General features: G+C 47.9%; 1 protein-coding gene across 4 annotated transcripts in view; it reads right to left on the minus strand.

Moving 5' to 3' along the window:
- Positions 1-7,102: 7,102 nt before the first annotated feature.
- The window catches only part of LOC126997592 (uncharacterized), a 39,426-nt gene continuing 30,075 nt past the window's right edge, over positions 7,103-16,453 (minus strand). For all 4 annotated transcript variants that reach the window (XM_050858766.1, XM_050858764.1, XM_050858765.1 and 1 more), the window contains 4 exons: positions 12,923-13,008; positions 10,644-10,751; positions 9,905-9,964; positions 7,103-8,648 (listed from right to left, as the gene is read on the minus strand). In XM_050858766.1, coding sequence (XP_050714723.1) covers positions 8,562-8,648; positions 9,905-9,964; positions 10,644-10,751; positions 12,923-13,008 — 341 coding nt within the window. In that variant the 3' untranslated portion in view covers positions 7,103-8,561. The remainder of the gene's footprint in view (positions 8,649-9,904; positions 9,965-10,643; positions 10,752-12,922; positions 13,009-16,453) is intronic.

The raw sequence follows: 16,453 nt of genomic DNA on the forward strand, positions 1-16,453 counted from the left end.
TGAGGGGGCGGGCTGGAGAGGGACGCCATGCGGCGAGGAAGAGTGGAGACGGAGAGAAGACAAAGGACGCGCTCGCCTGTGCTCTGTGCCTTAGGACTTAATCGCCTGTGATTTGTGCCTTGACTGCCTCCCCCTTGGACTATAAGGATTGTACAACGTGCTATTGCTTAGTAAACCCCAAGAAAGTCCGCCCTGTATTTAATTGTGCCTCGCTGTGTGCTCTGTGGGTGTGTGCGAGTGTGTCCGCCGGAGTGTCTTTGTGTCTGCTGTCCGCCTCGTGGGAGCACTGTGTTTTCCATAGCGAGCCCAGTTTAAGTAATTGGGAGAGCACCTGTCTGCCTGTGTGAGGGGTAGACAAGTGGAGCATAACAGTGGTGTCAGGAGTGGGATGGAAATTGTGCTGTGAGTGGACGGGCAGACAAAGAGTGACGCCTCGGGCACAATGGACCTCGGCGAGCACGGTGCGGCTGGCGGAGCGAGTGGTGGGGGTAGTGGTGACCTTGAGGCTGATGAAGACGCTAAGCCTGGCCAGCTGGAGTTAATTGCCTCAATGTTGGCTGGCTTGAGGCAAGAAATAACGCTTCAAGGTCAAAAGCAGGCACAGCAGGCCGAGCGCTCCGAGGCACAGGCCAGCAGGCTTGAGGAGCAGGCCCGTGAGCAGGCCGAGCGCTCCGAGGCACAGGCCAGCAGGCTTGAGGAGGCACTACAAGCAAGTTTGGCTTCTGTGCGGCAGGAGGCACGGCAGTATACCGATCAGGCCTGCGAGGAGGTCCGGGGTGAGCTACAGAGGGGCCTAGAGGCACTGAGAGGTGAGGTGCGGGAGGTAAGGTTTGAGGCGAGGCAGGCTGCCGTGTGTGCTGCCCCAGAGGAAGTGCAGAGTGAGCCTTTGTGTGATTGGGGGCAGTGTCAAGCTTCGCTGAGGCCACGCAGTGCATTCTCTGAGCCTCCGGGCCTGACGTGTCTGGCCGGGGGTCACGGTCGGGGCTCAGCGGCTGGCGTGGGCTGCGGCAGGGCGAGCGGCCCCGCCACTGTTGCCAAACAGCCCGCCACCCTCGCCTCCTCACCTAGACCCTACCCTGCCTCCTTTCTTGCCCCGAGTGCCTGCCTTCTACCCTGCTCGTTCGTTTCCTTCCCACGACCACCGCAGGCGTAAGCCGGCTGAGTATGACGGCAAGGTAGCTTGGGAGGCCTACGTTGCTCAGTTCGTCATGCTCGCAACAGCTCAAGGGTGGACTGAGGAAGAAAAGGCGCTGCAGCTGGCAACGACGCTGCGGGGCCCGGCACTCGAGATTCTCAGCCACCTTCCAGCCACCAAGCAAGCTTCCTTTACCAGCCTGTCGGAAGCCTTGCAGCGCCGCTTTGGGCACAGTCACCAGGCTGAGGTGTACAGGGCTCAGCTGAAGAAGAGGGCGAGGCAGAAGGGCGAGACGCTGTCACAACTGGCGCAAGATGTGGAGGCCCTTGTGAGGCGGGCTTATCCGGCTGCTGGTGAAGACATGACGACCGTCCTCGCCCGTGACGCCTTCGTAGATGCTCTGCAGGACCACCAGCTGCAGATCTACGTAAAGCAAGCCCACCCTGGTGACCTGCAGGTGGCTTTGGCGAGGGCCATGGAGTTCGAGGCGTTTCTCAAGACGTCAAGCCGCCTCGCTGACTACGCCAAGCCTCGGAACGACGTGCGAGGCCGGAAGGCGAAGGTCGAGCGTAAGGCGGCGTCGAGGGAGACGAGCCCCGAGTTTGGTGGCCGTTGCTGGGGCTGCGGTGAGAAGGGCCACAGACGCGACCGGTGTCCGAGGGGCGAAGGACGCGTTCCTCGACCGGCCGAAGTCTGGGGCGTCCAGACTTGCTGCAAGGACTGCGGCAAGTCTGATCACCGCTCCAGCGCCTGCCCCAAGCCGAAGCAAGTGGCGCAGGCGGGAAACAGCAGCGGCTGGACAAGGGGCGACTACCCAGCCTGCCAAGGTCGACACTCCCCACTTGTGTAAGATGCCGCCATACCACTAGTTCGGTGCAGGTGGAGGGCAACGTAGACGGTAAGTCTTGCCGCCTGACAGTCGACACCGGGGCTGAAAAGACCCTGGTGCGCCCTGAGTTGCTGGACGCTGAGCGGCTCCCAGACGCCCCGCAGAGATTGTGCGGCGTGACGGGCATTGCGTGGCACCCAGGGGCCTGTAGTGGCTCGTGTCGGCGTGGGCGGCGCAGAAGAGCGGCTGCCAGTGTACGCCGCCGACCTGGATGAAGAGGGCTTGCTCGGTTTTGACTACCTGGTGCAGACTGGCGCATGTATCGACTTTGGACGGAAGCGGATGAGGGTGCACGGACAAGAGGTGCCCTGGCTTCCGGAAGTCGGTTGTGCCGAGGTAGTGACGGCCGAGCGACTGCACCTGCCCCAGGACGGAGCGACGAGTCCAGTGTCGACTGTCGAGGGTGATGCACGACGCGGAAGGCATAGTAGAACCCTCAGAAAACCTGCACCTGACTGACGGTGTGGCAGTCGGGAGGAGCCTCGTGGGAGCGGGGAGGAGTTAGTGACAGTACTCGTTGCTAACGTCTCTGAGGAGGCTCGGCGACTACCCGCTGGTGCCAGACTAGGCACATGTGAAGAGGTGGAGCGAGCTGAACAGCCGTCGAAGAGTGCGTCTACGCCTGCGGAGGAGTGCTGCCTGACTTCCTTGAAGACCTGGCGCTCAGGGCTCCGCTGACCTGACGGAGTCGCAGGCGGAGAGGGTGCGCCACACCTGACGCAGTACTCAGACGTGTTCAGCCGGGGCGACTTGGACTTGGGCCGCACGTCGCTGGTGAAACACAGCATCAACACTGGAACCAGCGCGCCCATCAAGTGTCCCCCTCGACGTATCGCACCTGCCCGACGAGGAGATGCAGCGCACCGTCAACGACCTGGCAAATCAGGGGTGATCGAGAAGTCCGACAGTCCGTGGTCTTCAGCGGTAGTCCTGGTTAAAAGAAGGACGGCACACAACGCTTCTGTGTGGACTACCGGGCACTGAATGACGTGACTGTGAAGGATTCCTACCCCTGCCGAGGATCGACGACACCTTGGACGCGCTGGTAGGGGCGAGGTGGTTCTCCACGCTCGACCTGAAGTCGGGCTACCACCAGGTGGAGATGGCCGAAGAGGATGCCGAAGACAGCCTTTTCCTTCGGGCAGGGCTTGTGGCAGTTTAATGTCATGCCCTTCGGCCTCTGCAACGCCCCTGGCTGTTTTGAACGTCTGATGGAGCGGGTGCTGGACGGCCTGCAGTGGAGGACGGCCCTCATCTACCTCGACGACGTCATCGTCTACGGAGGCACCTTCGAGGAGGAGCTGGGGAGGCTGGAGGAGGTCCTGCAACGCCTGAGGAAGGCTAACCTCAAGCTCAGCCCCAAGAAGTGCTCCCTCTTCCAGTACGAGGTGCCGTTCCTGGGGCATGTCGTCAGCAAGGACGGCGTGCGCACAGACCCGCAGAAAGTGGCAGCAGTAGCAGACTGGCCTCGGCCCACTAACGTAGCTGAGGTCAGGAGCTACTTGGGTCTGTGCACCTACTACCGTCGCTTCGTGCAGGACTTCGCCACCATCGCGGCGCCCCTACACCGCCTCACTCGTAAAGGAGTGCCTTTCGAGTGGGACGAGGCGTGCCAGGCTGCGTTCGACGGCCTGAAGAGGGCCCTTGTGGAGGCGCCGGTCCTGCCGTACCCCAACCCGATAGTTTGAGCCGGCGCCCGTGTGAGGCAGGTTGCTCTCACTGTGCTAGCAAGGACCCCGACCCTGTGACTCGACGCCCGTGTGAGGCAGGTAGCTCACATTCCGTCCCTGAAGGACCTGACGCCGTGAGTCAGAGCCCGTGTGAGGCAAGCTACTCACACCAGGCGCGTCGGGACCCTGACCCTGTTTGCCGACGCTTAACAGTGCCTGCCAACGCCACTGAAGGCAACGACCGGTGGCGTGAGGCACAGAGCGCAGACCCCGCTCTTGCTCCTGTAGTGCGTTGGCTCAGGGCCAGCGGGGAGCGACCCCGGTGGGAGGAAGTGTCGGCGGAGAGTCCTGCCACTAAGTGCCTCGTCGACCAGTGGGAGACGCTGCGGTTGGACCGGTGGGGAGTGCTAGTAAAGCGCTGGGAGGTGTTAGGCGGAGGGCAGAGACGCCTGGGTAGTGGTGGTACCCGTGCAAAGCGTGCTGAGGTGTTACGGAGTTGCAAGCCGGTGTTACTAGTGGCCACTTGGGCGAGACAAAGACCCTTAAACGTCTCCGCCAGCGCTTCTACTGGGTCGGTATGCGGAACGACGTTTCCGAGTGGTGTCGGGCCTGTGACGTTTGTAGTGCGAAAAAAGGGCCCCACACGCCGGAATCGGCTCCGCTTCAGTTGTACAGCGTGGGGGCGCCAATGGAGCGGGTTGCTGTAGATATTGCTGGCCTGCTGCCCATGACGCCCCGGGGCACCGTTTCGTATGCGTCGTGATGGACTACTTCACGAAGTGGCCTGAGGCGTATGCGCTCCCGAACCACGAGGCTGAAACAGTGGCGAGTGTCCTAGTAAACGAGTGCTTCACCCGGTTCGGTGTGCCGTCAGAACTGCACTCAGACCAGGGCCGTGAGTTCGAGTCCCGTGTGTTCCGTGAGTGCTGCGACTTGCTGGGAGTGCGGAAGACCTGAACGACGCCACTCCACCCGCAGTCGGACGGGATGGTGGAGCGGTTCAACCGGACACTCGCACAGCAGTTGGCCGCATTGCGGGCAAACCAGGAGGACTGGGACGTCAAGTTGCCCGCAATGCTGATGGCGTACCGGTCCGCTGTGCACGAGGCCACTGACTATACACCCGCACGTCTTATGTTTGGCCGCGAGCTCAGACTCCCGTGGATCTGGCGACGGGGCGGCCGCCGGACGTGGGCCTGCCGACTGTCACCTCTGGCTTCGCTGCCGCGCTGCAGGAGAACCTGGTCGAGGTCCATCACCAGGTGCGCGGCAAGCTCAGAGTGGCAGGCCAGGCGATGAAGGACTACTACGATCGCCGCATGCGGGACGTGAAGTATGCGGTGGGTGACAGAGTGTGGCTGCATAACCCTCGCCGGAAGAAAGGGTTATCACCGAAGCTGCAGAGTCCCTGGAGGGGCCCTACACGGTGATTGCAGTCCTGTCCGCTGTCACCTACCGCATCAGGAGGGGCCGCAAACGCTCCTCTGTCGTCCACGTTGACCGGCTCTGGCGCTACCATGGGCCGGGCCGTTACTCCTGGGGTACTGGCGCTGAGGAGGACCCTGACTACCCCAGTAGTGACGAGGAGGACCGGGCAGAACTTGACCCGGTGGACGTCGAGGTCGCGGATGATGTGGAGGAGGAGGCAGGTGGCGACGCCGACCTGGAGGCCGGCGCGGCTGGGGAGCTGGACCAGCCCGCTGCCTCTGCCTCGCCCGCACCTCCACCGCGACGACCAAGACGTGAGAGGAGGAGGCCAGGATGGCTTACAGATTTTGATACAGAATGATTTGTTTAGTTCCCCAGTTATGTTTTATTTGTTTTGTTAAGTTGGCGAGGCGGGTCGCCTGCGCTTAAGGGGGGGGTAGTGTTACGCCAAGGCTTAGCTTAGTTTAAATTGTAATTGGCGCCACGTGACGTAATGAGGGTTCCCTGCGGCCCCGTTGAGGGGGCGGGCTGGAGAGGGACGCCATGCGGCGAGGAAGAGTGGAGACGGAGAGAAGACAAAGGACGCGCTCGCCTGTGCTCTGTGCCTTAGGACTTAATCGCCTGTGATTTGTGCCTTGACTGCCTCCCCCTTGGACTATAAGGATTGTACAACGTGCTATTGCTTAGTAAACCCCAAGAAAGTCCGCCCTGTATTTAATTGTGCCTCGCTGTGTGCTCTGTGGGTGTGTGCGAGTGTGTCCGCCGGAGTGTCTTTGTGTCTGCTGTCCGCCTCGTGGGAGCACTGTGTTTTCCATAGCGAGCCCAGTTTAAGTAATTGGGAGAGCACCTGTCTGCCTGTGTGAGGGGTAGACAAGTGGAGCATAACAATATCTTGCTACTGACAAGTCTGATAAATGCTGAAAATCACGGGAATAAATTAATCTGCTGTAGCTACTCTAATGAATGTTTGAATAGCTGCTGTTTATGATCTTTTTAAGAGTTTAGAAGACTTCCAACAGTAAGGACGCGGTATTTCAACACAGGACGCTGATTAGGAGGTAAGCACACTCAGCGGTCCCATTTCTTGATACAGTTACACCCCACAGCATATCATTATTCTTAACTTCTATCTTACTTTTGGCTCCGTTGTTTCCTCCTCCTGGCCCGAGTGAGATGACTGCTTCCTCCTCCTCCTCCTCGTCCTTAGGTTCCATCATGGCGGTCGGTGCGGGTTGGTCACAAGGCACATCTCTGGTTATTCTTGACCCGGGTGTACTCTAGGCACTCCACACTTCCTCTCTTCCCGTCTAATGCTTATCTCATCCTCCAAATACTCAGAGATGCTTTTTCTTCCTGTCTAGTAATTTTGGACTGGTATGAAAGGGAGTTTAAAAAAAATTGCACACAAATCTGTTTATTATTTTCCCTCCAGGCAGTCCACGTACACTTCCTCTCTTCCCCTCTAATCCTCATCCCATCCTTCAAATACTCAGACTTCCTTTCAGACCAGCCTTAATTAACCAGACAGGGAGGAAAAGCGTCTCCCATTCTGGTGTGGTCTTCAACGCCGCCCACGCGCATGCACAAATGAATTCTTCGCCATTTGACCTGTCCGTCCTTCTCTTGATCCTCTCTTCTGCTTATTCACACACTTTGCTTATCAGTGGAGTTACATTATTTATCGCTCCTCACTATATAATGCACTATCGCACTATAATCGCGGCGAAACGTCGGTGAGATTTCAAAGTGTTGCCAAGGCTTCGAAGCCAACATGAACCTTTTGGACTCGAGGCAAGAGACAGTGGTTTCATGGCCTACATAGCCTCCTAAAACACTGGAGAAGTCTGCGCCAGAGTGAGTGGGAGAATTAATTTACCTTTGTCTCGTTTGTAAGTGTCAAAGCAGCAACAACAAAGCAAAAGGATGACATTGTATATCCATGTACATACTAGTACTTCTAAAGGATAGACATATGTAAGGATACTATTAAGTTTATTATGTCGTAAATGCCACCATGTTAATAGCTACAATACAGACATCAACAACTTTTTTTTGCCATACACGACCACAGTCACATTCACTTGGTTTATATAACTACTAATTTTATTGCACAACTCTTATTTTGTATCTAAACATTAATGATATATGAAGGTTTGTGAGACACGTTCTCCTCCCCCTGAGTATAAGAACCATTTGATATTGATCTGCCAAGGAACAGGACTGTAATAATATTTTCTCCCTTAATTGCAGAGGCCATTGCGAGTCAGCGGAAGCACTTGCAAACAATGGAAAGGCAACCAGGTGTTAAATTACTTCCCCGGCAAGATTCCTCGTCTGGTTTGGCCACATGCTGTCTATAAAGGTTAGTGTCGGCTGCAAGTGATTGTCTAATGTGTGTGCACTATAAAATACATAGTTCGTAGTGTTTGTTAGTTTAGATAGCCTATAGTTGAGGAAGGGGAAGAAATGGAGGAACCGAAAATCGAAAGGAAGATGTTAGCTGGTTTGTTAGTTTAGACAGCCTAGTTGAGGAAGGGGAAAAAAATGGAAGAAGCCAGACATTAAGGGAAGGTGTTAGCTGGTTCCTAAGTATTTGTTAGCTTAGATAGCCTATGATATGTAAGTTGAGGTAGGGAAAGAAAGGGATATAACCCAGACATTATTACAAGTTGTTGGCCGTTTCGTAGTGCTCGTTAATTTAGATAGCGTAGTTGAGGAAGGGAAAGAAAAGGAGGTCAGACATTATAAGGGGAGGTTCATGGGTGTTGGTTTAGATAGCCTAGTTGAGGAAGGGAAAGGAAGGAAGGAAGCCAGATATGAAAGAGAAGTTGTTAGCTGGTTAACTGTTCCATATGTTCGTGAGTTTACATTGGCATAGATGATAAAGGGAAAGAAAAGGAGGAAGCCAAATAAGAAGATAAGTTGTTAGCTGGTTCACTGTTCCATATGTTCGTGAGTTTACAATGACAAGAGTGATAAAGTGAAATAAAAGGAGGAAGTCAGGTACAAAGAAAGTTTTTAAAAGAATGTTTGTAAGCCGGCCTGAGAGGAAAAGAGGGAAACAACGCGATAAAAGAGGGATTAGTGTAAAAAAAAAAAGGATAATGACCCTGCAGTTGTAACGTGACCTTTACATCGTTCTTGACCTTTCACCTTTGACCTTTGAACCTTCTCTTGACCTGTGACCTCTTCTTTGACTTATGACCTTTACCTCCCCGTAACTTTGACCTATTGACCTTTAATACTCGTTTGATCTCTTTTGATCATTCTCTTAACTTCGCTTGACCTGACTCCTATGACCTCTGAATTACATGACCTGGCCTCATCATTTTCGACTTTGATTTATTGACCCATGCACTTGATCCTCGACCCGCTAGAGCTCAGTAGTCTCCTCTTGACTCGTGTGACCTCGTCTTGACCTCTGTTGAACCATGACCCCTCAGAGGTGGATGGCCTCGGGGTCCTTGTAGGTGATGCCAGCCCTGAGGTTCCTGACGAAGCGCATGACGGCCCATAGACCCATGACCTGAAGAAGGGAAGGAGGGGGGAGGGAGGGGGTCGTAAGGTGTAAAAATAAATAGAAAATAAATATATAGGAGGATAGGAAGGGATAGGAGAAGAGAGAGACAAAAGAAGCGTTTATAGGAAAGGAGGGGAAGAAAAGGGAGAGAGAGTAGGCAGAGAGAAAAAAAGAAAGGAAAGGCGGGAAGGAGTGAAAGAAGGAAATAAAAAGTTGGAAGGGAGGAAGAAAAAGATTGAGAAAGGTAGAAAGGGAAGAGAAAAGAAAGGAAGAAAATGACCAAGAGTAAAAGAGGGAAAGGATGAATTAAGAACGCAGTGTATGAAGGGGAAAGAGAGATGGAAAATAAAAGGAAGAATGGTGCAAGGGAGTGAAAAGGGGAAAGGAGGGAAGAGATAGAGGAACAAGGAGAGAGCAAAGGAGGAAAGAAAAAGTGACACAAGCAAAGGAGATAAATGGAGAGAGAGAGAGAGAGAGAGAGAGAGAGAGAGAGAGAGAGTTTCTTTCCCTTGGCCAAATATCACGCTCTCTGTGGCCTTCAGGATTTCCACACACACACACACACACACACACAAACAAACAAACAAACAAACAAACAAAAAGGCGTCGAGCATAAAGATATTAAAAAGGAAAAGGAAGGAAAAAAGAAAAATAAGAGAGAGAGAGAGAGAGAGAGAGAGAGAGAGAGAGAGAGAGAGAGAGAGAGAGAGAGAGAGACGACAAATATAACTGCTGGATAAAATGAAATTGTGTCCCCTCACAAAAGGAAGCACCATGCGGCTCGAGGGTAAAAAAAAGAAAATGGGAAACCAACTTGACGCCGCTGCTGGAGTGAAACCTTATGAGAGAGAGAGAGAGAGAGAGAGAGAGAGAGAGAGAGAGAGAGAGAGAGAGAGAGAGAGAGAGAGAGAGAGAGAGAGAGAGAGAGAGAGAGAGAGAGAGAGAGAGAGAGAGAGAGGAAACAGTTGCCGCTATAAAAGGTGTGACTTAGGTGGAATGTTATAATTATTTTTTTAATGTTTTTTTTGTGTAGAAAACTTGGAAATGAGAGTCGTGTTGCTTACAATGCAGTTTCACTTTGTTGTTATTATTATTACCACTGCAACTATTATATACTACCACCACCACTACTACTACTACTACTATTACTACCACTACTACTTCCCTCCTCCCACTACTACTACTACTACTACTATTACTACCACTACTACTTCCCTCCTCCCACTACTACTACTACTACTACTATTACTACTACTACTCACGTTGATAGCCACTCTGAAGAGGAAGAAAGAAACCTCGGCGCGGCACACAGCGTCGAACTTCTGCTGACGAAGAGGCAGGTGTGTGGGAGGGAGCGGGTGGCGGGGGGGGGGGGGGGGTATAGGGTCATGGGGGAGAGAGAGAGAGAGGGGGGAGGGTAAGGCAGGTGTGTGTGAGGGATAAAGGTGAAGGAAAAGAGGAAAATGAGGATAGTGAATGATGACAGGTTTGGAAAGGACATATGTGTAGGGCGACAGGTTTGGACAGGTGCGTGTGTGTGGAAAAAAGACATGTGAGAATTAGGGAGTTATTATTATTATTATTATTATTATTATTATTATTATTATTATTATTATTATTATTATTATTATTATTATTGTCATCATTACCATTACCGCTGTCAACACCATCAAAATTACCACGCCTACATATATTCATTTAATTAGTTAGGTGAGCATCCATTTATATAATGTCAGGAAGTAGTTGATTATTCATTCGGTCAGTCATTTAGTCAGTCAGTCAGTAAGGCACATTGTCAGTTAGTTATTCCATTTAGCTATGTCACCAAGACCATCATATACAACTACTACTACTACTACTACTACTACTATTACTACTACTACTACTACTACTACTACTACTACTACTACTACTGCTACTACTACTACTACTACTACTACTACTACTACTACTACTGCTACTACTACCACTACCATCACCACCACCACCACCATGACTGACCTTATTGACATGGTCCCTCAGCACGTTGGAGTACATGCAGCAGACCGCCTCGAGGGCCATAAAAGCGATGTTAGCCACTACCCAGGGCGTGATGAGGCCACACCGCTCCTGCCGCAGCCACGGGGGTAGGAGGACGAGGGAGAAGAGGATGAGGAGGGTGAGTGTGATTTTCTTTTGTTTGGCCTTTGTTGTGATATTATTATTCTTGTTGTTTTGGGGTGTTTTTGACGTGATGAAGTGTGAGTGTGTGTTTATGTTTTGTTTTGTTTGGTCTTTGTTATTGTAGTTATTGATGGTAAAATCTACGTATTGGGTGAAAGAGAAATAGCTTTAAAAATAGATAAATATGAGTGAAAAGAGAAATATGAATGAAAAGAAGATAATCAGTTTGAAAGTAGAAGAGTAAAAGAGCGAGATCAGAAAAAAAGTGGGAGGAGAAAAAAAGGAGGAGGAAAATATTAAAAAGAAGGAAATATAAAGGAAAAAACAAAAGAAGACCGAACGTAAAAGAGTAAGAGACCGCGATAAAACAAGTGGGAAGAAAATAACCGGAGGCAGAAAATAGCAAAAAAAAAAGTAGAAGAGGAAAAAGGAAAGAAAAAGGTCAGAGGGGGTAAAGGAGATTAGTTTGAAAATAGAAGAGAAAAAGAACGAAATAAAAAGTGTGAAGAAAAAATACATGAAAGAGAAAAAAATGTAAAAAAAAAAAAGAAATATGAAGCAAAAGATAAAAATATGTGAGAGTAGACGAGAAAAAATGAAATAGAAAAAGGTCAGAGATTAGTGACGTTAGTTTGAAAAAGAAAAGAAAGAGAACGAAATAAAAAAGGTGGGAAGAGGAAAAGTGTAGTAAAAAATGAAGCAAAAGAAAAAAAAAGAGAAAGTAGAGGAGATAAAAAAAGAGAAGAGAAAAAGGTCAGAGGCAAGAGGCAGTATTATTTGTTTTTTTGTCCGTCACCAACAACATAAATAGAAGAGAGAGAGAGAGAGAGAGAGAGAGAGAGAGAGAGAGAGAGAGAGAGAGAGAGAGAGAGAGAGAGAGAGAGAGAGAGAGAGAGGCAGGTGCGAACAAGCTGATTGCCGTCATTTCCACCTGTCCTGCTCTTTGGTCTCATTTCTTTTTTTTTTCTTTTTTTTTTTTGTATTGCCGACACAACAAACAAACAAACAAACAAACAAAAAGGCGTCGAGCAGAAAGATATTAAAAAGGAAAAGGAAAGAAAAAGCGAAAAATAATAAAACTTGTAAAAATATGAGAGAGAGAGAGAGAGAGAGAGAGAGAGAGAGAGAGAGACTGCATGGAGACTTGTTATTCCTTAATCTCACTCTCTCTCTCTCTCTCTCTCTCTCTCTCTCTTTTCTTGTATTTTCCTTCCTCTGTTTTTTTCCTCTTTTCTGCCTCTCTTTCGCATTATTAGTCTTTTGTTTTTCTTCCTTTCCAAAGCTTCTGTTTCCCTTCTTATTTTTATTTTTCCTCTTTGCTTTTCTTCTTGTTTTTATTTATTTTATCTTGTATTTTTTGTTCTTTTTTTTTCCTTTTCTTTCATTTTTTTTTAGTATTATCAAATCTTTCGTCTTTCCCCCCTCCGTTGTTTCTTCCGTTTCCCGTTCTCTTTTTCTCCATCTTTATCTCTCTTATCTGTCTCCTTTTTCCTTCTCTTTCCTCTCTTATTCTTTTCTTTTTCTGCTCTTTCCTCTCCCTTTTCACTTCCTTCCCTTTTTCTAGTCTTTTCTCTCCCTAATCAATTTCTTCATTTACTCTTTCTTATCCCTTTTCACTTCCTTCCCTTTTTCCTATTCTTTCCTCTCATCTCCTTTCCCTCTCATTTCTCTTCCTCTCACAATTTGCTTTCGTACTCTTTCAACTCTCTCTCTCTCCCTCTCTTATTTGCTTCCCATTTCTTTATCCTATTCCCATTCGGTTTTCTCTTCCTTCCTCTCTCTCTTCCTCTACCTTTCTCTATTCCTAGTTATCTTACTTTAACCTTCCTCTCCCGCTCTCCCGTGCTTCAGTCATATACTAGTAATCCCTTCATTCCTCTCCCTCGCTCCCTTCCTCCCTGCCTCTCTTTCCCTCTTTCCTTGCTGCAGTTTTATACCTGTCCTGCTTTCCTTCGTCTCCCTCTCTCCCTTCCTCCCTTTTTCTCTCTTTTCTGCAGTTTTATACCAGTCATTTCTACCTTCCTCTGCCTCCCTTCCTGTCCCTCCGTTCCTCACTGCCTCCCTCCTTTTCTCCTTTCCTCTCCCTTCCTTCCTTCCTTCCTTCCTCCTTTTCTTACCTGCTGAATGCCGATGAAGAGGACTGAGGTGAGGGCGATGAGGGTGACGTGAGTGCCCAGCGTTGACAGGTACGAGATTTGCACACCTGTTGAGAGAGAGAGAGAGAGAGAGAGAGAGAGAGAGAGAGAGAGAGAGAGAGAGAGAGAGAGAGAGAGAGAGAGAGAGAGAGAATAACAACTTTTCATTTCAATATTTCATCTCGTCATCATTATATCTCTCTTTTGCATCTTCCTTTGACAAGTAAAAAGAAAATAAAGACAAAGTTAAAACGCCTCGGAATTAATCTCCAGCAAAGCGAAGAGACAGAGAGAGAGAAAGAGAGAGAGAGAGAGAGGGAGTGAGTGTGCGTGTCTGTGAAATGCAAATACACACACAGAGACAGAAAACAATAATAATATGTGTGAGATGTATAACTCAAATTCTCGTTTGTTAATATATTTCAAGGTTGATATCGCGTGTCATTATTAAATTACGCGAAATAACTCTCGGCATAATTCTATAGTGTGTCCGCCGATGTATTCCTCATGTACAAAATATATGTATAGAAAAACGAAGGAGGAAAGGAGAGGAATGGATGACGGAGAGTAAGGGAGGAAAGGGGAGAGGAAAGGAAGGGAAGGAGAGGATGAGGAAGAGGAAGGAAAGGGAGAGAAAGGAAGGAAAGGGGAGGGGAAAGGAAGGAAAAGGAAGAGACACAAGGGAGTATATGGGAGAAGGAAAGGAAAGGATGAGAAAGAGGAAGGAAGGGAGAGAAAGGAAGGATAGATGAGGGTGAGGAAAGGGAAGAGACGAAAGGGAGTATATGGGAGAAGGAAAGGACAGAATGAGGAGGAGGAAGGAAGAGAAGGAAAGGAAGGAAAGGGAACAGACAAAAGGAAGTATACGTAGAAGGAAAGAAGAGGATGAGGAAAAGGAAGGAAGGGAGAGAAAGGAAGGAAAGGGAAGAAACAAAAGGAAGTATATGGAGAAGGAAAGAAGAGAATGAGAAAGAGGAAGGAAGAGAAGGAAAGGAAGGAATAGGGTGAGACAGGAGGGATTATAAGGGAAGGGAAGGGAAGGAAAGTTAAGGGCAAATACGGTATAGTTCCCCCTAACATCAGTGCTCATTTCCATCGCTATAACCCTTGAGCAAATAAAAACCGGCGCTCTGATATTCTGTGTGTGCGCATGCTTCTTTTTTGTGCACTGCAGGATTACGTTGTGCAAGGAACTTCGTGTTACTTAAAGAGAATATGATGAGGGTGGTCGTGATAACGCTAGAGCAATGCGCATGACCTTAGTGCTCACCTCCGTCGCACTGAACCTTGAGGGGAAACTGTTGCTCAGATCGATGGATTTCTTTTTATAATGTGGATTTTTTTTGTTTTGTAAGTTCCAGAATTACGTTGCACAGGAAATGTCGTGTTAGTTAAAGAGGATGGGATGGTAGTTATGATGATGGCTGTGTCGAGATATTAATGGAACTTGGTGAATCCTTTATATATATATTGTTAGGGTAATAGTGTGTTTCCGTAATACATTAACAGCATTTGATTTCTGTACATTTATAATAATACTACGTTTCCGCTGCGTAATAATTGATGGAATAAAAACGTGTAGTGCTGGGCGCCGCAAGGGTGAGTGTGGAGCAAGATATCATTCGTTTTATTATTTTATTTAGTATTTTATTTTAATCTTATTCTTTTTTGTATAATCTGGAAACCACTGGAGGATGTTATGAAGTTGAAGAAGATGATATTTTACCGTTATCATGAAGTTAGGCTAGACTAGGCTACTACTACTACTACAGCTACTACTACTACAACTACTACTACTATTATTATTATTATTATTATTATTATTGAGGAAGTGAACTCTATAGCTTCCCGTGGCGTCGATGCTCATCTCGGTAGCATTGATGGGTAAAAATATATATACCATACAAAACATGGCTCACACACTTTCATTAGTTTGTCAGGAAGGTTATGTCTATTATAAATTATGATGAAGGAGCCAATGTTTGAATGAAGTTAGGTTAGCTTAAGTCATAATACGCAAAGTTAGGCTATATCAGAACACAACTAACTAACCAACCCCCACATAATAATTACCCATTTTCTCTGTTTTGGGGAAGATTAAGTCTAATATATGATGAAGGAACCAATGTTTGAATGAAGTTAGGTTAGCTTAAGTCAGAATACGCAAAGTTAGGCTATATCAGAACACAACTAACTAACCAACCCCCACATAATAATTTATTTATGATGAAAGAGACACTGAAATAAATAAGCTAGGTTAGCTTAGGACTAACTAGGCTTTGTCAGAAGAAAGAAAGAAAGAAAGAAGCTAAATATGTAACCTCCCGTAACACATTTTGACCGGTTTGTCAGAAGGTTAATTAATTATGATGAAAGAGACACTGAATTAAATCATATAGGTTAGCTTAGGACATAGGACTAACTAGGCTATATATCAGAAGAAAGAAAGAGAGAAAACTAAATATGTAACCTCCCGTAACACATTTTGACCGGTTTGTCAGAAGGTTAATTAATTATGATGAATGAGACACTGAATTAAATCATATAGGTTAGCTTAGGACATAGGACTAACTAGGCTATATATCAGAAGAAAGAAAGAGAGAAAACTAAATATGTAACCTCCCGTAACACACCGGCCGGTTCGTCAGAAGGTTAATTCGGGCTGTTTGCGACGAAGGAGACAATGTGGGGACTAATTAAGAGGAAGAGGAGACAAGAAGGACCGGCCTGATTAAGGAAAGATAAAGGAGAGTGAGCTGGGATGAATAGGAAGGAAGCCGCGGTGTTGAGTGTTGACAGGAGTACAGGGAAGATGGTGGTGATGGTGGGAGGGAGTCTACACAAAGGCGATGGTACGAGTGATGATGATGGTGGTGATGTAATGGCGCACACACACACACACACACACACACACACACACACACACGCATACACGATAGAAAAATGAAAAGAGAAGGAAAAATAGAAATAAAAGAGATATAAATTAAAGAAGTTAGCTGAAATAATGCACACACTCACACACACACACACACACACACACACACACACACACGATAGAAAAATGAAAAGAGAAGGAAAAATAGAAATAAAAGAGATATAAATTAAAGAAGTTAACTGAAATAATGCACACACTCACACACACACACACACACACACACATGATAGAAAAATGAAAAGAGAAGGAAAAATAGAAATAAAAGAGATATGAATTAAAGAAGTTAGCTGAAATAATGCACACACACACACACACACACACACACACACACACACACACGCACACACGATAGAAAAATGAAAAGAGAAGGAAAAATAGAAATAAAAGAAATATAAATTAAAGAAGTTAGCTGAAATAATGCACACACTCTCACACACACACACACACACACACATGATAGAAAAATGAAAGGAGAAGGAAAAATAGAAATAAAAGAGATATAAATTAAAGAAGTTAGCTGAAATAATGCACACACTCACACACACACACACACACACACACACACATGATAGAAAAAT

The sequence above is a fragment of the Eriocheir sinensis genome, chromosome 12, assembly GCF_024679095.1.
Source record: "Eriocheir sinensis breed Jianghai 21 chromosome 12, ASM2467909v1, whole genome shotgun sequence".
Taxonomy (NCBI): domain Eukaryota; kingdom Metazoa; phylum Arthropoda; class Malacostraca; order Decapoda; family Varunidae; genus Eriocheir; species Eriocheir sinensis.